Source organism: Ceratotherium simum, chromosome 5, assembly GCF_057802395.1.
Source record: "Ceratotherium simum simum isolate JZ-2026a chromosome 5, ASM5780239v1, whole genome shotgun sequence".
NCBI lineage: Eukaryota > Metazoa > Chordata > Mammalia > Perissodactyla > Rhinocerotidae > Ceratotherium > Ceratotherium simum.
The window spans coordinates 74,889,055-74,912,437 of NC_141904.1; the positions used below are offsets into that span (position 1 = coordinate 74,889,055).

The following is a 23,383-nucleotide window of genomic DNA, read 5'->3' on the forward strand; positions in this document are numbered from 1 at the left end:
CTCTAGTTGATTTTTTAATTAAATATTCACAGTGTGAAATGTAAAGATAGAAAATCTGTTGATGCATTTTATCATCAGATTCTGGACTTGAAATGTAATATCTCATAGAGTTTCTCTCCTCTTTGAAAAGTGTAAGAAAAGCAGGAATATAATGCTAATAATGGCAAACAGAATTATGGAACTTGCTCCATACAGGGAGTTCTTATGACAGAGCTTTTGTGATCACTAACCATCCAAATATATTTGCATGGTCTTAATTCAAAATTCAGCAACCACTAGATTTATTCATAAGTCCAATTTCTCTCCTTCAGAGAGTAATTTGTTCAGGACTGGAAGAGCTCATAGCCAATAATATGCATAGAGATTCTACCATATTTTTCCATTTTTTTCTGTCTACTCTTAATTTCCGCTTCTCCCCTTATTAATTTCTTCATTCTTCCATCCCCTCTATTCCCTTTGAAACATTTATGGTAAAAATAGACCAGAAACGTTATATATAATGTTTAAAAAAATCAAACCTCTTCTAAAAGTAGTCACTCAAGAAATATAAGATGTCAAGAAAATAGAAAATATAAAACTTACCAATTTAGTTGAATGAAGTAGTACTCTCTGCCTCTTCAACCACAACCTCTGAGTGTTTGGGATGAACAAGATCTTAAAAATGAGGTATTTTTATTTTACATATATTTTGTAAATTTCATCTTTTGTGCAATTATACTGGCCACCAATAAACCATTTATTTTAGGAATGTATTACTCTGGTGTTTGGTATACAAGTAAAAAAATGATCAAAAATTTTAAATAATCTCGATCTGTCACTGATTAAATTAATTACGTTAACGAGAATAGCCTAAAGATATATCTCTGTTACAATTGCTCTGGTAAATAGCATATTTACAATATCTTAGAATACTGTCTTATTCTTATCTTAGTCCATATCCACAATTCCTTATTGGAAATTTTAAAATGATAAAAACAGAAATGTTTTCTCTAAGTGTATAGCAAACTAATTTAGCAGTAAAACCTTAATGAACTGATGTAAGAATATTTATGTCTTTATCCTAACTAGTGTGATTACTTCATAGGTTTTGTTGCAGAAATACTGATAGTTTGGATTAAGAGGTGCTGCATCAGAGCTCTCATGGTGTTAACTGCAAACTTCCTTATTCCTGAACAGATCTGGCCCCATGAGTTCCAGGAAGTGGTGATAGATCTAGTTACCTCCAGAGAAGAAACTTTCTTGATAACTCAGAAGCATTTAAAAATCTAGGTGTATTCAGTTCTTAATTGGAAACACGAATTCTTCTAAAGATGCTGATGTGGAATATGGGGAAATTTGGAATGCTTCTGTTCTGATACTTTGATATATCTTAGATATTTCTTTTTTAGGGGTGAGGGGAATGAACAAATTCCTTAAATAGCATCATGAAATTTCCTTGCCTTCTGTTGCTCATTAAAGCATAGAAAAACATTGCTAATTGAAGGACAAAATAATTAGATTTTGGTTAACGAAGCATTTACTTCACAGAAAACTTCTATTCTCCAGAAATGCTCCTAGTTCTTTTGGTATTTCACAGGTGTGATGGGGGAATATGAACCAAAGATTGAAGTGCGTTTTCCTGAAACTATACAAGCTGCAAAGGATACATCTGTAAAACTGGAATGCTTTGCCCTTGGAAAGTAAGGTGTTTTATTTTTCTGGGTTGTTTTAATTAAAAAAACTTTTTGTTATTCAAATATTGCTCTACAATAAATTACCAAATAGGTTTCAAAGGCTACACAAAAATGGAACTTTCTGATTGGAATTTAAATAAACATGCCTAATACTCGGAAAATGATTGGTGCTGCGATTCTCCCCTAAATGTGCTGATATTTCCTCATTTGAGCATAATGAGACCCATTTAAGCAGCATATTGCAGAAGAACAAGTGCACTTGTATAAGATGGTGGGCAAGTCACTAAACCTTCGACATATCCTTCATTCCATCTCATCCTACATCCAGAAATATATTGCCTAGAGTGTCCCCTTGCTTAATTAATCAGCAATTCTTGTAAATGAAAAAGCTGTACTGCTAGTTTCCAAAATAAGACTAATTAAAGACCATTGTTCATAGTGGATAATTAGAATTGAGCCAAACCTGCCCTGGTAGTGGAGACATGTTGTTTTACTCAGATAAGTGTTTATCAGTGACAGGTTTGGAATATTTTTACGCCAGTTAAATATCTGCATTTTTGCATAGAATAGCCAAACATCTCTTTTCCTTTTGGTGATATTCAACCTTCATTTTTATGCCTATAAACACCAGTACCCAAATAACAAAGAGACGAATAGACTAAATCGGCCATTTTTAAACATTAGTGTGCATATGAGTTACCTGGGCACATGGTTAAACTGAGATTCTGTAGGTCTGGGGTGAGGTCTGATATCTCCGTTTCTAGCAGGCTCCCAGGTAATAGTGATTCTTGGGGTCTATAGAACATACTTTGAATAATAAGAGACTTGACTCTTACTATCAGCTTTATGGGCTTACTTCTAAATCCAAAGTCTATTCCTAATGAGGTCATCACATTTAGAAATAATGATTTACATTCCAAACTATGGAAAACATCCCTAAAAGTCTCCATCTTGTTATTAAGTAAATATATCAAGCAATCCAAATAATGCCAGTTCCTAAATCTTTTAGGTTCCTTTCTATATATGAAATTTTGTAGATCTTTAAATTAAATTTCTCAAGTTATTTATTTTTCTTGTATTTAAGACACCATATTTTATTTTCATACAGTACTGGTCCCATAGTATTTGTCCAATAAATAATTATTGATTGATTAAATTATCCTTAAGAAAGTGACAAGCAGGGACTTTATGCCTGCCTTTTAAGATATGATGAATTTTCACATTTTCAAGCTTTCTAAGAAATTAAAGTTTACAAGAAAACATAAAATGTTTGTCAGCAAAGTACTTTGAGAATTAGATGGTTTATTTAAAAAAAGACCAATGAAAGGTAGCATCTGAAAAGAATATTAATAGCTTATTCTATCACATTTGGCATCAGGAAATACGGATTCCTGTAACTTAAAAAATACTCTTACATAATAAATAGCTTTGAAAATTATTGATGCTAGTTCTCAAGAATTTCACATAAATAAATTTCATTTGTTAGGCATTTATAACTAAGAATTTCTATGATATATACAATCTTTATAATTATGCAGGGTACATCATATTTTTATTATATATGAGAAAACTGAGGCTCAGATTGGATAAGTAACCTGTTTGATTTCATGCTTCTGTTAAAAAGGTGAGGACGATTCAAACATAGTGCCACCTGCTTTTAAGTTCTGAACTTAGAAACTTTTAAGGAAATGGTTAAGATAATCATTCTTGAAGTCAATGGAGGCAGATTCAATTCCTAATTTTTCTCAAGAGTTGTCTGACCATTAGCAAACATGCTTCTTAACCTCTATGAATTTCCATCTTCTCCTGCAAAGGAGTTATAATGATACCTGCCTTTTGTATTTGTTTTGAAGATTAGAATGGATAACACATGTAAAAAACACTTAGCACCAGGCCTGCCATTTAGACAGGAAATGTTCATTGAATTATTCTGAACCCAAAGTGCAAATTCCATTCTCTTTTTATATAACCAGTGTTTGAGTTAGTGGGGATGGTCAAACTAGAAAAAGTTTTCTTAGAGTCTGTAAATTCTCATATCTCCCCAGCCCATACCTTTTCTCTCTGCCTCAATATTGATGATAGTACAAGAGGCAAAGCAGCAAACAGGGTCAGTTCTGAAGTAGAAAAGAGGAGCAGACGAGGAGAAAACTTAGTTGATCAATTGAGGCTCTGAATTGCTTACATATCAGATTTCTTAATTTTATTTCAATATTTTATTTCTAAAAAAGTCATACCTACAGAAACATTGAAAGAGTAATACCTGGACAATCATATCAATATTACACCCTTGACATATACTGACCAACCATAAATCTTTGCCACCTTCCCCTCTCTTTCTCTGTCTCTCTCCACACACACACGCGCGCACAGGCACACACACACACACACCCCATGCATTAAAATGGATGGGTGATAAGTAGTAACTTAGCTTGCATGTTAGGGGGTATATTTATGCACCCATAATATTGCCGCAGATCTGCATCCCCTTTTCAGCCCAGCGTGCTATAAAATTGAGAGGTGGAAGAAAGGAAAAAGGCAGAGTCAGGAAATTTCGACCATCCCATTTAGAGTTCACCATTTGACTTCACTATTTTGATCTGGTCCTGGGTACATGCTATAAGAATTCACTGGAAATATTCAGAAGTGGATTGACAATCCTAACAGGACAAGTGGAGCTTTAGAATATATGAGGTCTTGTTGAGAATTCTCAAATGAAGAATTTAAAAATAAATAAAACCATCTCATTTTTTATTAACCTCGTGGTAATGGAAACAATCAGTACATTAAAAACTGACAACCAATAAAACTGCATACAGTAAAATTTATTATCTTAAAAATGTGTGGGAGTACCTAAACTTCTTGATAAAATTTGGATTAGCAATATTTGACCCAGGAAAATTTGAGTTGGAAAAATAGTAGTTAAAAAAAGCCTCTCAAAATGGCAAATCTGATGTGTATGTACAAAAAAACTGATTAATAAATTATATGTTCATTGTTAAGTTTGTACATAAGAGAACTGTTGCACATGAAATAAAATTAAAGAAGAATGGGAAAATGATGAGAATTACTTAACTGCACTTCATAGAAAATTGTCAAGGAAATAATTGGTTTAATGGAGTATATTCATAACATGTTATCTGACAAAATTAATCAGTGTTGAGATTATGTTTATTAAGTTATTAACATGAAATTGAAATTCCTTGGGGTTAAAATGGAAAGTCCAAAGCATCCACTGGGTCAAAGTGATAGTGTTAAAATGCCCTGTATTAGAAACATATATTTTGTGTCACTGGAATGTAGATACATTTCTCATTTCTTCAAATGAACAAAATGTATGTGAAAATGCTTTGTATACTTTGGAAAATATTATAGAAATATGCGCTACCAACAAAAAGAGTTTTTATATATACTTGCCAATAGCTTCCAGAAAACAAATTGTGTTGTTGTTGAAACATCATAAACATACTGAAAATGCTTTTTAGTCCATTATAAAATTTGACATTTCCAAATACTATACTGACTCTTCTAAATTTGCAAAAAAACATAAAAAAAACACACTCTTTAGAAAATAATTATGTGATAGTCATAATTAACAATCTGAAAATAACAATATCAAAACTTCTTGTTTTTTAAATTATAACTATATTTGTAGGTTTATTGCCAAGTGTTTTTATAAACTCTATGAATGATAATTATAAATCATGCTCTCTGACATCTCTTCATAAGAATATTGCTGTGCAGCATTTGAGTTTAGTAATGTTTTTTCCAATATGGAGACTGCTTTGTGCAAATCCGTTTAAATCTCCTTGTTCACTTTCTGAAGAACTGCACTCCTTTGCAAGATGTTCAATAAATGCAAAACTGAGGAAAGCTAATTGATTCAAGAAGGAATGAAATCAAAGTTCTTTTTCTTATTAACAATGTTTCTAAACACTTTTGCTCACATACTACTGACCACTCTTTCTGTTATAAACTACATCTTCATTATACCGGGGTTTATCTATTTTGATAAATAAGAGAGAGAAAGGGAGGAAATCAATAGGTGAACAGGTGGATAGGAAGGAGAAAAAACGACAGGTTAATGCCACATCTTATTCCTATTAAGTTTTTCATTCTTAGGACCTAAGACAGTTCCTGAAATACTGACTGGTTTCCATTAAACATTTGTGGAATGTAGCACATACATACCTGTATAATGAGGAAACATCCTCCTTTATGCCTGGGAATAGCCCTTCTCTTAAATGTGTAGATTATTTTGGTACTTATCTTGCTTGATGTTCCCTGAGCTTCCAGGGTGTATGGTTTGGTAGCTGTCATTAATTGTGGAAAATTCCCAGTCATTATTACTTCAAATATTTCCTCTGTTCGTTCCTCTCTTTTTTCTCCTTCTGGTATTCCCGTTAGACATCTGTTGCACCATTTGTAATTGCCCCCAGTTCTTGGATATTCTGTTCTTTTTGTTTGTTTGTTTTTATTCTTTTTTCTCTTCTCGTTTTAGTTTAGGAAGTTTCTATTGATATTTCTTCTAGTTCACTTATTCTTTCTTCAACCATGTTCAGTCCACCGGTGGGCCTATACGGGCATCTGATTTTTCCTACAATGTTTTTTATTTCTAGCATTTCCTTTTGATTCTTTCTTAGAATTTGCTTTTTTTCTGCTTACATTAATCACCTGTTCTTGCATGTTGTCTGCTTTTTCCATTAGAGCCCTTAGCATATTAATCATAGTAATTTTAAATTCCCAGTATGATAATTCCAAAATATTTGCCATATTTGAGTCTGGTTCCAATGCTTGCTTTGTCTCTGCAAACTGTGCTTTTTAACATGCCCTGTATTTTTTTATTGAAACCTAGACATGAGGTATCAAGTAAAAGGAATTGAGGTAACTGGATTTTAGTGTGAGGTTTTATGTTTATCTGGCCAGGAGTTAGGCTATGTTTGCTGTTTTCTGTAGCTGTTGTGTCAGAGGCTAAAATTTTCTCTCTTGTCTTTGTTTTTGTCTCCCCTGCTGTGTTTGGGTTTCCCTAGAGACTGTTTCTTAATTAGAGTCAGAGGTCTGCAGTTCTTTCAGCTGTAATCTCCTGCTATTATACAGGAGCCCTGTGGATCCTATGAAAATCCTTGTTTGCTCATTCTATCATTTCTGTAAGTTATGGATCTGTTTCGATGGACCGCTTTTTCTCCTAGTCATGATTCTCATTTTTATGCTTTTTAGGTTATCTAGTAATTTTAGATTGAATTATAGACATCAAAATAAATGTTATATTGTTGAATGCTGGATTGTGGTGTGCTTTAAATTTAAAGTATTGGATTTATTGTCAGGAGTTAAATTACTGTGAATCTGCTTGATCTTTCTGTGGCTTATAATTAAGTTTCCTTAGAGTAGATATAAAGTAGACTTTAGTCTAAGGCTTATGTACTACTAAGATGCACCTCCTACCAAATGCCCCGAATGTTCACTAAGTCACTCTTCTCTAGCTTGGTGGAATTCTAATGTCTTCCAGCCCTGTTTGAGCTCTGAAAGCTGTTCTTTGCCCATCCTCACGTGATGCCATTATGCAGATTTCTGGAGCACTTCCTTTTTGTAGTCCCATCCTCTCTGTTACTTGGCTTTGCAATCCCAGCCACTTCAGTCTTCTGTGTCTCCGCAACTTGGGGAAACAGTCATGTTCTCTGATCTGGAAAGTGCCTGTAGACAGAAAACCAGGGATACCAAAGCCTTACTTCATGTATTTCCCCTCCTTCATGGATCACAGTTTTGTGCTGCTCATTGTTACATTTCTGGAATCAGGTTTGTTTCCCATATATTTGTATAGTTTTCTAATTGTTTCCACCAGGAGGGTAAATGCAGTTCCAGTTACTCTAGCATAACTAGAAGCCAGGTACTGTTTTTAATGCCAATTTTGAAGGTAAATACAGTTAAGTTTAGAAAAAGTAAGTGACTTGATCAACATAAGCTGTAGATCTGGGATTCAAATCTCAATCTCATTAATTCTGACTTCAACACTCATGCTCATAGTCATTTGATATTTGCATCAAATTATCTTTTTTAGTATATGAATTAATTCCCCGTGTACAGATGCAGTTAACTCTGAATTCTGTAAATGTTTTTCTAGAAAAAGGCTTGAAAAATTTCAGCAAAATATTAAAAAGATTTTATCTGGGGAATAGAATTATGGATATATTTCTCATTTAGATTCTCTGTAATTACTAATGTTTCAGCAACAAGTAAGTTTTAATTTTATATATTAAAAATAAATTTCAAAAGATAACCTTTTTAAAATGCAAGCTGTTTTTTAATGAGAAGAAATAAGTGTTTCCAAAAATCAGTCAGGGCCATTGAGGAGCATACACCTCACTGGTTTGTATGTGATGATGGCAATATCTACCATTTATAAAAATCTGGGCTAGATGACTAGGGAGAGCACAGAGAACATAGTTTTAGTCACAGCAACCAACCTAGGAAGGAGGCTGCTGCAGTCATGCAGTTAGGAAGTATATTGCGTGAAGTCAAGGGAAGGCTGGCTACCGTGTTTACTCATAGAATCTGACCATCTTCAACCACTGTAGGCTAACGTGAGCATAGAATAATTAAGACAAAACTTCAGATACCTGCTTGACCTTTAATTGCTATGACTTTTGGGATATGTCACTCACTTTCTATGTTGGGGTTTCAGAGCTGACATGATCACAGCTTTCAATTCTCAGCTTTGTCTCCTTTGTTTAACATGGCAGACTCTCAATTATCTAAGCTGCAAATTAATTGTATTGTGAAATACCCTAAGGAACTCCGTGTATAGGTGCTATGCAGAGGTAGTATGATTGACTGATAGATCTATGTGTCTCCTTTTAAGAAGATACAGGCCTTTACTCTTAGTGAAGAAATTAAATTGACATCCCTCATAACTCGTTCACTGCCCTTAGAAACAGCCGAACGTATTTTCCTTCCTTTCTTTTTTCAATTTATTAACTTTGCTGTCAGTGCTCTGGAATGTAAATAAAATTAGTAGGAGCACTGGATGTTCCTATGTGTTCTGGAGCCTTCACACAGAGGACTATATTTATGTATACATGTATATCTTATTTAATTTTTCTAATTTATGAAGGAAAAGATAATCAGCATGGGTATTGTCAGGCAATATATTTGAAGCCTCCTCAAGATGTTTCTAGACATTTCAGAACTTTCTGATGACAGAGCAGCTATCTGATGTTTGCATTTCTTCTTACACATATGGACATCGCTGCAGATTATACCACAGCAAGGTTGCTCAGGTCACTCAGGACGACGGTATTTTTAAATCGAACTAAGTGCATTCAGACATTTTAGTCCTTTAACAATTAATTTTAAAAAAATCAGAGAAGTGTTTAACAATTTCCTATTTGGATGTCTCATAAGCAGTTTGACTTTTTTCTTTCTTCATTAAATTTAATGGATAGAGAGTAGAATATTCCCTATGCATAGTTTGTCCTATTTGCCCCAGAATGTATACTGAAACCCAACCTTTAGGTTCTTGCTAATCACTTTGCATTGTATCATAATATTATATGACTTGGCATAAAAAAATTACAGTAAACTCTTTAGAATACCCACCTCTGTTGACCATGGGTGCAAATCTGAGAACTGACAAATCCACAAGCCAGTCTTTGAGAAATAAAAAAACATTAACCCTCAACAAACACACTCATACACATGCACTCACCCTAGAACTGAATGATTTATTAGTGGATTCACTAACATTTCAACATTGTGTTCTGGAAAGAGTATAGATTTTGAATTCAAAGAGATCAGGGTTTAAATCCTAAATTCTCCTGTCAGCTGGGCAACTACAGTCAGTTTTCTTATCTGAATAACAAAGGCAAAAATTGGATAGATAGGTGGAGAGATAGATAGATAGACAGATAGATGATAGATAGATAGAGTAGGGCTGTTGTAAGGATTGAAAATACGTAATAGTACTTACTTACCAGAATTCCTAGCCCATAATAGGCAATCAATAAATAGTAACAATTTTATTAATCATGGTAATCATCAATGCTGCTTTCACTGAGGAGGTATAAAGGAACACACAGAAGGGAGAGAAGAGGTCTCTGCATTATACTTCTGTGCTAACACTGTCCTCAAAGCCTTGCTCAGAATAATGGACTCACCATTTCAAAATTCAGTATTTAATGTTTATAAGGATTATTGACATCCCCTCACTCACTCATTTGGCAAATCGAGCACCAGTTTTTATTAATTCAGCAAATATGTGTTGAGTACATTAATTTCTTCATTCTTTCATTTATTTACTCAGTCAGTCAGAAGAAATTCTCCAAGCAACAGACACCAGACGAGGCCCTGGGGAAATAAAGAAGATTATATAAAGGCCCTAGGGAACTTGCAGGCTACCGAAAATAAGATTGATGTAATAGCACATGACCACACATTTTTCGTGGGATCTGCTCATTCCTTACAAACTTTCAATGAAGGAAGATTCAAGGATACTCACTTTGCAAGCTTTACTGATTAACTTTTCCCCAGGCTGCCCTTTGTTAAATTGAGATCAGTGAGGGTCACTGTCAATTCCTTTGGTAGAGCTAATTTTAGGCTATTATTTAAGGGTCCTTTGTATTTCTGAGAAATTGGAGATTCTTGCTTCCTTTTCTCTCCTCTCACCAATACTTTTTCTTATTAACAGACTTTTTTTTATAACAGTTTTAGAACAGAAATATTGAGCAGAGAGTACAGCAAAATCCCATATAACTCCACAGAGTTTCCCCTATTATCAATATCTTACATTAATAGGGTACCTTTGTTACAATTAATGAACGAACATGAATATGTTATTATTAATTAAAGTCCATACTTTATTCAGATTTCCTTGGTTTTACCTAATGTCTTTTTTATTTCCAAGATTCCATCCAGGGTACCACATTACGTTGAGTTTTCTTGTCTCCTTAGGCTCTTCTTGGCTGTAGCAGTGTCTCAGACTTTCCCTGTTTTTGATGACTTTCACAATTTTGAGGAGGGGTGGTCAGTTTCATTGTAGGATGGCTCTCTGTTGGAATTTGTCTAATATTTTTTCTCAAAATTATACTGAGGCTCTGAGTTTTGAGGAAGAAGAACGAAGAAGTAAAGTGCCCTTTTCACCCCATCATATCAAGGCTACAAGTCTATCAGGACGGTTTGTGACTGTCATGCTGGCCTTCATCATCTGGCTGAAGTAGGTTTTGTCAGGGTTCTTCACCGTAAAACTACTCATTTTCCTCCCTTTCCATGTTGACTCTTTTGAAGGAGGTCACTATGTGCTATGCACACTTAATGAGTCTGGAGTTATGCTTCACCTCCTTTAAGGTATCAAATCTATGGAACTGATTTGAAATGCTTCTGCCTGGGAGATTCGTCACTTCTCCCACCCTGTTTACGAGTTTCTTCAATTATTTATTTATACCAATATTGATTCGTGGATATTTATTTTATACTTTGGCTTATATTCCAATAGTACTTTATTTTGCTGCTCATTTGTTTCAGCTTTTGCCATTGGGAGTTCTTTCTGTTGGATCTTGTGCCCTTTGATATATCCGCATCAATGTGTGGGGTCTTTTTTGTTTCTGTTTGGGAGTTTTTTGTTTTTTTTCCAGCACTTTTTTTTGCTTTCTGGCACTACGAGACAGTCCAGACTCATCTTATGTATTTCTCGCCCCAGTCCTAGAATAAACTATTTCTCCAAATAATCCTAGTTCCTTTTACTGGAGAATAGTATTAAAAACCAAGATCTGGATTTTAGGTGTATTTGTTGATACTGGATTGCCATTTATTTGGGCCCTCAAAGTTGACAGTGCAGAGAAATATGTGTGTGTATACTACCTATGTATATACACAAATCTATAAATATTTTTTATATATAACTATCTGAATTATATTAAGTTAAACATGAGTTCTTACTGATGTCTCCAACGTGAGTCCATTACTGTGTGGATCTTTCTACTCTCCTCCACTTGCTGATCAGTAAATTTCCGCTCCAACAGTGCTGTATCATTGTGCATTCCCACCAGTAATAAATGAGAGTTCATGTTGCTTTCAATCCACACTAGCATTTGATACAGTCAGGTGTTTTGTTTGTTTGTCTGTTTTGTTTTTAGCCATTTTAATAGGTAGAAAGTGGTATCTCATTTTAATTCACAATTCCTTAATGACAAAAGATGTTGAGCATCTTTTTTTTTTTTTTTTTTTTTGTGAGGAAGATCAGTCCTGAGCTAACATCTGCCAATCCTCCTCTTTTTGCTGAGGAAAACTGGCCCTGGGCTAACATCCATGCCCATCTTCCTCCACTTTATATGAGAGTCCTGTCACAACACGGCCTGACAAACGGTGCGTCGGTGCGCGCCCCAGATCTGAACCGGCGCACCCTGGGTTGCCATAGCGGAGCGCGTGCACTTAACCACTTGCGTCACCAGGCCGGCCCCGAGCATCTTTTTAATATGCTTATTTGCCATCTTTTTTATGTGTATGTGTGAGACGTCTGTTCAGATCTTTGTCCACTTTTTAATTGGGATGTTTGTTTTCTTCTTGCTGAGTTTTAAGAGTTCTTTGTATATTTTGGATAAAAGTCCTCTATCAAATATGTGTTTTGCAAGTATTTTCTCCCAGTCTATGGCTCGTCTTTTCATTCTCTTAACAGGACCTTTCACAGAGCGCAAGTTTTTAATTTTAATGATATCTGACGTAACTTTTTCTTTAGTGGATTGTGTTTTCAGTATTGTATCTAAAAACTCATTGCCAAATCCAAGGCTACTTAGATCTTCTCCTGTTATCTCCTAGAATTTTTAAGTTTTGTGTTTTACATTTTGGTCTGTGGTCCATTTTGAGTTAATTTTTGTGAAAGATGTAAAGTCTGTGTCTAGATTCATTTTATTGCATTTGGATGTCCAATTGTTCCAGCATTTGTCAAGAAAACATTCTTTTCTCCATTTTATTATCTTTGCTCTTTTGTCAAAGGTATGTTAACTATATTTGTGCGGGTCTATTTATGGGTTCTATTCTGGTCCATTGATCTGTGTGTCTATTCTTTTGTCAATACCACACTGTTTTAAGTCCTATAGCTTTAAAGTAAGTCTTGAAGTTGGGTAATGTCAGTACTCTAACTTTGTTCTTCTTCACTATTGCGTTGGCTATTCTTTTGTTTGGTTTTCTTTTTTTGCCTTTTCATATATACTTTAGAATCAATTTGTCTATATGCACAAAATACCTTGCTAGAATTTTGATTGGAATTGCACTGAACCTATTGATCAAGTTGGGAAGAAGTGACATACTAACAATATTGAGTCTTCTACTTCATGAATGTGGAATATTTCTCCGTTTATTTAAATCTTTTATTGCTTTCATGAGAGTTTTGTAGTTTTCCACATATAGATTCTATATCTATTATGTTAAATTTAAATTTAAATATTTCATTTTTTGGTTCTAATGTAAATGGTATTGTATTTTAATTGCTTAATTCAAATTCCCATTGTTTATTTCTGGTATAAAGGAACGTAAATGATTTTTTTATATTAACTTTCTATCTTATGGACTTAACATAATCCCTTATTAGTTCTGGAATTAATCTTTGTCCATTCTTTAAGATTTTTTTCACATTATCATCTGTGAACAATGACAATTTTGTTTCTTCCTGTCCGACCTTTATATGTTTTATTTCCTTTTTCTTGTGTTATTGTGCTAGCTAGATTTTCCAATGCAATGTTGAATGTGAGTAGTGAGAGGAGATTTTGTCACCTTTTTCCTGATCTTAAGATGAAAGCATCCAGTGTCTCGCCATCAAGCATAATGTTAGCTCTAAATTTTTTGTAGACACTCTTTATCAAGTTGAGGAAGTTCTCCTCTATTCCTAGTTTGCTGCAAGTTTTTATTATGAATTGGTATTGAATTTTCCCAAATGCTATTTCTGCACCAATTGATATGATCATGTGATTTTTTCTTCTGTTGAGTAGCGGATTACATAAATTAATTTGCAACTATTGAACCAGTCTTGTATACAGAGAATAAATTCTATTGTATTGTGGTGCATAAATCTTTTTAAACATTGTTGAATTCAATTTGTTAATGTTTGTTGAGGATTTTTCGATCTATGTTAATGAGAGATATTGGTTTATAGTTTTTCTTTCTTGAAATGTCTTTATCTTGTTTTGGTATTAAAACTGACTTCATGGAATGAATTAGAATTTGTTCCTTCTGCTTCTATTATCCGGAAGTAATTATAGATAATTATTGTCATTTCTTCCTTATGTGTTTAGAGAACTCACCAGTGAAACTAACTGGGCCTGGTGCTTTCTGTTTTAGAAGATTATTAATTATTGATTACATTTCTTTAATAGTTATAGGTCTATTCAGATTATCTATTTCTCCTTGTGAGAATTTTGGTAATTTGTATCTTTCAAGGAATTCGTTCATTTCATCTAAGTCATCTTTTTAACATCAGTGGGATCAGTCGTGATGACCCATTTTTCATTTCTGATATTCGTTGTGTGTTCTCTCTTTTTTGCTTAGCTAGAGATTTATCAATTTTAGTGATCCTTTCAAAGAATCAGCTTTTGGTTTCATTGATTTTTTTTTTTTTCTGTTGGTTTCCTGTTTTCAATTACAAATACTTCTCAACTGAATCACTCTCACATGAGATGTGGAACATGTGTCCAGTGAAGATAGAACGAGGAAGGTTGAAGCCAAGGGATAGACCAATGTCAAATCTAGTGTGCAAATCGTCACTCACACTCAATGCATGGAGCAAAAACAAAGCAGGGGGAGGAACATCTGTAAGACATTATGAGATATTAAAGTGCTCTCCACAGAGCAAAAATGAGCAGGAGAACCAGAGTTCTGGGTGTGAATTTGAAAAGAGAGCTCCCAGGGCAGGCAAGGAGGCAAGCAAAGAGACTAGAAGAGTTCCATTGACCTTTGCTTACCACAAACAAAACAAAAGAAAACAAAAAATACTTAGTGGGGTTTATTTTTTTGATATTATTGCAAAAGTCAAAAACATTTATTTAAGAAAAGTATACAAATACAGGCAAGCAAAGAGAAGAAAATAAAATTGACTTTACATTTAATTCCTCCCCCAGAGCATAACTACTCTTAGTATTTTGATATATACATATTCTTCCATTCCTTATTCTATTTTTAATACAGTTGTTATAATACAATGCATACTCTTTTGTAAAATGCTTTTTAAAAATCTTTAAAATATATACTATGAATCTATCCGCAGGTCATTAAACAATCTTCTGTACCCACATTTGTAATGACAGTGGGGCATTCAAATGTATATTTTCAATCAGCCTCCTACTGGTGGACATTTCTTTCCTTTTGTTTTGTTTCCATTTTCTAAAGTCATGAATAAAGATGTGATGAATATTCTTGTGGCTCAATTTTGCCCACATCCATGTGAAATTCTTCAGTACATTTTTAGAAAATTAGAATTATTGGGTAAAAGAAATGTAACATACTAAGGTTTCTGAAATGTATTCCCAAATTCTCGTCAAGAACAATTGTAGAGGGGCCACTTTCAAAGACCAGGGACTCAGCCTACGAGTGGGCTTTTTTGCTCTTACATACATACTCTGGATCCAACGTCAAACATTCCTTTTGTTTTTTTTGCAAAAGCAGAAATTGAATTTTTACAGTACCATTTCTAAAATTAAACTAATTTAAAGCATCTAAAAATCATCCAAGAAGAATATATATATTTATGGAAGCAACTCTTCATCCTTTTCGTCCCAGTCTATCACCACCTCTCTCAGGAGACCTACAGTTCTTACTTTTTAAGTAATCGGCAGTTTCAAGAGAAAAAGATTTCAAATCCAAGTTGGAAGTGAGCTGAAGGAAAAGACGTTACTTGCTTCCTGTTCTTCCAGCTGGTCTTCAACCCATCCTTAGAACCTTTATTGGGGTTTGGAGGCATCTCAATATGTTACAAAATAAACAAACAAACAAAAAACCATGATTTCATCTTCTGGCCCTTGGGCAAAAGGAACTCTATCCACAATTGTAAAACATATTAGTTTATTGGTGAGAAATATCTTTCTAAGCACACATTATGTGGCCTAATGAGGCGACTCTCATTTTGTAGCTGGTTGGTTCATGCAGGAGCAGCAAAGCGTGATGGCTCAGAGCTCCATCTCTGAAAAGACAGACTTTGGTTCAAATCCTTTTTTATAAAAATTTGTTGTGAGATATTGGGCATGTGATCCAACCTATCCTAGTTGCAGTCTCCTCATCCACAAAATGGTAATAACATCAGTCACGTGTCTCACAGTATTATTATGTGGTTTCAATGAAGCACTTAACACAGTGCCTGGTATATAATATTTGATCAATAAAGTGTTAGATATATTAATGATATAATGATTGAATATTAATATATCATATTCTATGTCTCCTTTACTTCTTTATTTGAAATTGTATAGTTATGAGCTGAGCTAAGTTCAAGCTCTATAAATTAAAAGGAACATAGACTTCTGAAACCTTACCTATCTTGACCAAATTATCATTTTCTCTACTGTAGAGCAACATAGTGCTCATATGGTTGGAGAGGTATTTATTTATGGCTAGTATTACGTATAAATTAAAGGTTATGGACCAGCTGTTAATTCACTGCTAACTGCAGTATCATTTTACCTCCACCACACCTTGAAATAACGGGCTCCAGTGGATGTTTCTTGTGAAAATGAGTACTTATTATACTCCCATTAAAAGGAGTAGAAAATGGCAATAGAACTCTTAGGGAATCTTTGGACAATAGAATCCTCCTGGCCCTATGTGAAAATCATAGTAATAAGGCAATGTAGTAAGGCTTATTTTAGGTTCAAAGTTTATATTTCAGAGTGTATTCTCACTGATATTCCCTCATTTGATCCTCTCGAGAAGCCTTCTCTGTACCTATTGTCTCTAGTTAACTGTAAAGAGAAAGCTAAGTCTCAGCAAGGTCGGGTAATTTGCATTCAATCGCACAAAATCTGCCTATGTCCATTTACCCTGCATGCAAGTGTCATCTGCTACCATTGCTATTATGAACAAACCATTTGTGGCTTTGCAATTGGCTGAGGCAACTGTGGTGTCAAATACCAGACTAACACATGCACCGTAAGATTTTTCCCTAAAGGAAACCTGGTATAGACACACTTACCTAGGACAGCATCATGACTCTGTTTAGATGGCTCAGAAAAAAATGTTCTCCTTTTTCCATAACAGTGAGATTACTTTTCTACAGAACTCATGCATTTATCCATATTGTATTTCCATAGGACAATCTTATATTCCAAGCTCTTTGTATGAATATTTCACGTTGGGGAAATGAAAGCAGCTAGCTAAACAGTCTGAAAATTTAACAAAGGCCCTCTTTGCTGGTTTCGTCATTCTGCTTCACTCTCTTCGATTAAAAACGGCCACCAACAGGATTTTCTGAAATGAGGTTCAAGTTAAGAATAATCCCGAATATAAGCACCTTAGGAAACTGGTTCTCTGTACCAGTTTCTAGTTAAAAACTTGCTATGGCCTGGCTTTAAGCTGTGGATAATGAGGTTTAAGAAATCCAGGGGAGAAATATAAGCTTTCTCACATAGTGCTAGAAATGAAAATTCTATTTGTGGGCTAAAAGTATAGAATTGAAGCACGGCTCCTACTAGTGTCTGGAGAGCTTTAATTTAACTTCCAATTCAGGTTGAACTAGGCCAGATGGTTAACAAATGTGTTCTCTATCTTCAGATAAAATTAATAGAATACTCACTCTGACGAGAGAGTGGAGTGAAAGTCCTTGTTTATGGCAATGCTTGTTTAAGAGGCACAAAAGCAGAGGGATGGAGGAAGAAAGAAAGAAAAGAAAGAAGGAAGGAAGGAAGGAAGGAAGGAAGGAAGGAAGGAAGGAAGGAAGGAAGGAAGGAAGGATGGAAGGAAGGAACGAAGGAACGAAGGAACGAAAGGAGAAAGAAAACCTTTGCTTTTATGACCTAGTAGTATTTTGCAACTTTGAGGACCCACATTTTAGGCAAACCTGTTTAGAAAATAGGAACAAAATAAGAAAGGCTTTTGCAACACTTCTTTTAAAATACAAGGTTCATGACTGACTTATCTACAGTCTGAGGAAACTTTGGATGAGACAGTTGCTTCAGATTGGTTTTCTTTATTGAGATTTGTATCTAAGCTCAATTTGTACATCATATTTGTGAAGATTAAAAAAAAAAAAAGAATTGGGAGGAGTTGGAGCTGAACAAGAAATGTTGCCGGAAATGGCTGGTATCTGTAGTTAGGATGATGATGGCACCATTTATTTTGATGTACCCTCTAACAGCACAGTTTCAAGGGATTTAACAATAATCTCCATTCTGAGAACCCCTCAAAGATCCCCTTTGTTCCATGGCATTCTTTGTGTATTAATATATTAACTTTGCATTTTAAATAGACTGCTTAGTTTAAACTAAGATGAACTGTCAGTGAATACTACATCGCTAACATTATCAATGTGGACAAACGCTGAAGCCACAGAAAGAGAAGAAGTCTACTAGTGCTTGTAATTGAATGGGTGGCAACACAGAGAATTGGAAGGTGGATCACCATAAATTAGCCTGTACTGGAACTCTAAATGGAAAAGAATTGGCAGGTAATAATTTAGCAGAAATTACCTGTCTAAACGTGAGTACCATCCCAAAAAGGAAATTAAGATCGTTAGCAGGTGCCCCCTGAGTATTTAAGTCAGATGACATATGGAAGCCATCTGTCACAATGCCTAGTACTTAGTAAGCACTCAGTTAATGGTTATTAATATTTATATAAAAAATGCTCAGCTTTTTTACACAGGATTTTTTTTCTCTTTGCAGAATTCTAATTTCTTTCCTCCCTACCACGATGGTCCTAGATAATTAGCCAGGTTGGCAAAAAACGTACTTCGTAGCAAAACATGTCATATTTCCCCTGAGAGATCCCTGCTCTTTAATGACGACGAAATGAACATGATCACTATGCTCAGGGGCAATATCTCCTTGGCAGCTGGTATATTCAGCAGTGAGAAGCAGGAAATTTACTTCTAGACACATATGTGCATGCTTGTGTACACATTTCATTTACAGTGTGATATGATTTTATTTTACAATGATTCATAAATCAATTTATGTCAAATGCCTAGTCATATGGAGTCCTTAATAGAGAATAGAAAACAAGCATAAGCTAACATTCGTGCTTTTGAAATAATAACAGTAATGTAATCATGATTTTAAATTATTTTATGAATTTATCATTAATACTCAAACACATTGTTTAATGTGGACTAGAAAGTGTGTTAAACCCGTGGCATGGGTCGTATAACTTAATCCTCACAATAATCCTGTGAATTATATACTATTATTAATCCCCATGCTAGAAATGAGAAAATTCGCGCTTATAAAGGTGCAGCAAAATATAGCTGATAAGCGTAAGAGCTGCATTCTGCTCTGCATAAACAGTGTTCGATTATGATAGCTTTATTATTATAACTAAAATAGTAATTACTATTATCTACATAGCATGGTATATCTTGGAAAAATTAACTTGCATTTAAAAACTAAAACTCACTACTAAAATAATTCCATCTTTTCTTGATTCCAGTTCTTTCCACCCACTGTCCATTTGGGATGGCTTCAAAAAAGAGAGAGAGTGTGAAATCCAAAGCGGTTCATGTAGTGTCTTCATAACAAGTTCCAGAACAGAATGGGAACTTTTCACTGAAACGCACATGTATTTTTATGTAATCTGGGTTTTACAGTTATTCTGTCTGGTTCTATATCTCACGGTACCAGAGATAATCAAGAGGAGCATGGCATTCATATTTAGCAGTGACATAACAAATCTGAAAAAAACCTCAGCATTTATTTAATCGCTGTGAAATCTTATAAAACTGCTTAATTTTTCTCCCATTAGAAATTTTGTTAATGTAAAATATAGCCACAAAATGCACTTGATAAAGCTTTTAAATTTTTTCGAATTTTTAAAATGTTTGAGTGATTATTTTTTTTGATAGCTTAGTTACTCTGAGAATTCTAAAATATAATATCCAGAAGGAATCCAGCATATCATATAACTCAACCACACAGATAGGAAGTAACCTAGCTTGCATTTGAACCCAGGCATTCAGAATCCGCTTGTCAAGTCTTTTTTGGGTGGAAGCAGCAGGAAAATGACTCAAACAAGCTTAAGCCAAAAAGAGATTGTACTGACTAACAGAAATGTTCAAAGAGAGATTTTTTTTTGGCATCAGGCATGACTTGATCTAGGCGTGTGAAGAATTCCTAGTTTCTTTCTTTTATGTTAGCTTTGGCTTTCAAAGATACTTTCTCCATTTGGGGGGAAATTGTTGCCTAGAAGTTCCACGTTTATATACCACTATCTGAGCAAAACTCTTGGGAAAAAAGATCCTTTCTTTAATAGCTCTTCCAAAAGCTGTCCCAGAATTGAGTCTAGTTGTCTCTGACCGGTTTCCATAGTTGACCAATTATCATGACCAATTGGCCATGGTGCACCAGCTCCTAATGGCAAGACCTGAATCTTGTCCTCTTTCCTGAAGCCAGAGGTGTGGTCCTCCCAATCTAAATCAGATGGACTAAAGATAGGAGGCACTGAGTTTTCTAAGGAAAATCAAAATGCAGACAAAAAAACCAAACACTTGTCCACTGCAGATTGAGAATCCAGGACTCTAATTCTTATACCCTCTTCAAAATTGAAAGTTTGTATGTTAGAAGCCAGCACACTGAATCTTATAACCTTCTCCATAATTGAATGGCTTATGGGAGAAGATTTATCACTCTAAACACAATTGAGGTAAGAAAAAAAAATCTAGAGGATGTTCTTTTTTAAGTGAGAAACTTATCTGTCTCTGTTCCACCTTGTGTCTCTCAAAATTTCTTGCCTTGTGCTGTTATTCTGGTGTAATTTTGGCCCTCTAGAGTACTAAGTTCTCAAAATATGTTCCACAGCCATGGTTTTTCACAATGATTCTACTGCTCAGTTTTTGGTCCTATATGCCATTGATGTTCAAGTCCACAGAATATCATTTCTATGTGTGTCTAATGGCTACCACACTGAGAAGTATTTAAGTGTTCCTTACAGTCTGTATTGTAATTAAAGTAGAACATGGTTAGAGCACATTGGGGATGCTAATAAATTGGTTTTCCAAGAAACAGACCTTGAAAGGATAATTTTTTTGAAAGTGATTTATTAGAAGAGTTTTTAAGAAGAACCGTACGAGAACGGAGAGGCAGGACAGAGAAGAGAGAGTAGCCAAGCAGAGTACAGCATCAAGCAAAGTTCCACAGAGGATGACTTTGCCTCAGTCCTGTAGGGGAGCTCTGGAGAGAGTGCAAGTCACACCTAGAGATGTGGGCAGGGGAGCTGGAGTATCTATACCCCAGCTCCCAGTCAATTATTGGTTAAGAGCTGTCCCTGGGGGTATGTAACTTCCTAGCTGCCTGCAGCTCTTTCTTTGTGAAGGAAAAGTTAGCTGCAGCAGTTTGAGGATAGTTGCCAACAAAGAGAAGCAGGTGCTGAGTGTGGAGGATGAAAGCACGTCAGGATCCGGGGTGGCTAAGAGAGCAGAAGGGTTATGGGTGGAGCACTCACATTTTCTGCTACGCTGTTCCTATTAGAAAGGTACATCTATACGGGATATGCCATTTCATCCATCAGGGGACAAATGCTTGTCCAGAGAGTCTTCAGTGTCATCACTGAGTTCTTTTGGGGGGAAAGTCGGAATAGCTGGGATTGGTGGGACTTGTTCCTTTTGCCCTCACTTAATTGGGCTGCTTAAAATGGAAATCCACTTTTTAAAACCACAAATATCAAAGCTATCAGAGAATGATCTTACAATAGCTATGGAGTCTGTGTTGCCCTGTGATTAAGCACATAGTTTCTGAGGCAAGGAAAACTAGAAATAAATCCAAGCTCTGCCACTTTTAGTTATAGGAAAAATAAATGAAATTATATGTACACATTACATACATATATAGTACCTGGCACATAGTTTATGGTTAATAAACAGCAGCTATTTGTTGTGATATTATTACAATGGTTATTATTAAATTTCAGACTATTCAACTACTGGTTCAGAGATTTAGTTATGTTAAAAATTGACTTGTCTTCCTAGTCAAAACAAAGAACTATGATTTAACTATGGGAAAAATACTCAGTCTTTACTGAAACTTTTTTTTTCTCTGAATGCTTTAGTTTAAAAGCTTTTTTAGCTGGATATTTTGCATGTATTTGTCATAAACCTCAACATACACTATCATAAAAAGGATCAAAAACAAAGGATCATGAATTCAGTCAAGTATCAGAGCCTCTATTTATTTTTCATTTTGTAAATAAATTTTCTCAGAATTTTTTGTTACATGAGTAATACATGAACATTGTAGGAAAACAGTGATAAGCAGAAAGTGGAAAATAAAAGGCATTTATATCCTCGTTACCCATAGATAATAACTTTGCATGTATTTTTAAAAATTGGATAATACTGCATATACTATAGAATTCACCAGACTTGGTGAAGATCTTTTTAGGTGACTAAATGTTCTTCTAGAACTTCATTTTTATTTGTAGTTTCATTTCCATAAAGTGAATGAATAATAAAACCAGTTATCTCAGGTTAATTGTTGGCAGAAATATGCCATTTTACTAAAATGTCAACCTAAATTTGTGGTAAACAGCAAGGCTTTTTAAAAGGACAAAAACTAAACTTATCAAAATAATGATTTTATTTTGTGTTTAACAAAATTTAAGTTGTATTTGTAACTGTATGCTAATTCTGAGAAAAATAGGAGACTCAAACATTGATTTGGGGGTATTTTCTGACAAATATGTGTGAGCACAGGCATGACTTTCTACACCGTGTTTATCTTGGATTTGCACAGGAGGATCAGAATCGTTTGCTAATAAAAAATTCCTAGGGCTTCATCAGTTTTCTTGCCCTATTTGAAGCCTCTACTGAATCATCATCACCACTTTTCTGCAGTTATTTGCTGTTCAAACTCTACAGACCTTTGTCAACCACTTTGCATGCGATTGGATGGTTCTCCCATATTACTTTTCTTGACTTGAAGAAATCCTGCATCTTCTACAAAGTTTACAATTTGGCTTTACCAAATGATTTACTTTTATTATTATTAATTTGAAATTTATTTAGAATAGAAATATTTAAATCCTCTGAAAATCTCTAATGGAATGAAGAATGACTTGACAGTAGGAAAGGACAGATGTTAATGTAAATAGATTGGGAGTTGATTTTTACAATGATTAGTTTGTTAGGGAATACTTTCTTGTTGTAACTTTATTTATAGTCTGCATTTCTTTATATCATACTTGTAAAAGTGAGGCCTTCTACACCGTGAATTTCTAAATTCATCCCTTATTGTTAGACCCTTAGATTCATATTTATAGAATGTATTTTTGCTATTTTAAAAGATACTCATATTAGACTAAAGATATTAGGTATAAGATATTAAGCTAAATTCCTATAAAGAAAGGAATTCTTTACAGATTCTAATGGAAACAGGGCACAATGTAAAGTTATCTTTTATATTATTATTTTTTAGATAAGCTATAAATGAGCATCATTCTTTTGAGGATCCTAGAGCCTATACTCCCAATTCATGTGGATCTCTTTTATAGTACTGATCCCCCTTGATACTCTAGCTTATCCATCACACACGTCTTCACTTCCC

At 34.5% G+C, this 23,383-nt stretch overlaps 1 protein-coding gene and 1 long non-coding RNA gene across 5 annotated transcripts in view; one reads left to right on the top strand and one right to left on the bottom strand.

Annotated features, from left to right (window-relative positions):
• The window catches only part of CNTN6 (contactin 6), a 290,271-nt gene that overhangs the window by 180,293 nt on the left and 86,595 nt on the right, over window positions 1-23,383 (top strand). Inside the window, 1 exon segment of the mRNA XM_087431359.1 lies at window positions 1,577-1,679. Within this exon segment, the coding sequence (XP_087287485.1) occupies window positions 1,577-1,679 (103 nt within the window).
• LOC147917086 (uncharacterized) overlaps window positions 1-23,383 on the bottom strand; it is a 47,939-nt gene that overhangs the window by 686 nt on the left and 23,870 nt on the right. Inside the window, exons 2-3 of one of the 4 annotated variants that reach the window (XR_015552253.1) lie at window positions 9,877-10,010; window positions 583-7,361 (exon numbers count right to left, since the gene is read on the bottom strand). This is a non-coding gene — a long non-coding RNA (uncharacterized LOC147917086). Of the gene's footprint in view, window positions 1-582; window positions 11,975-23,383 lie in introns of those variants that run through there. The other 3 variants (XR_015552252.1, XR_015552251.1, XR_015552250.1) reach the window with 3 other exon arrangements.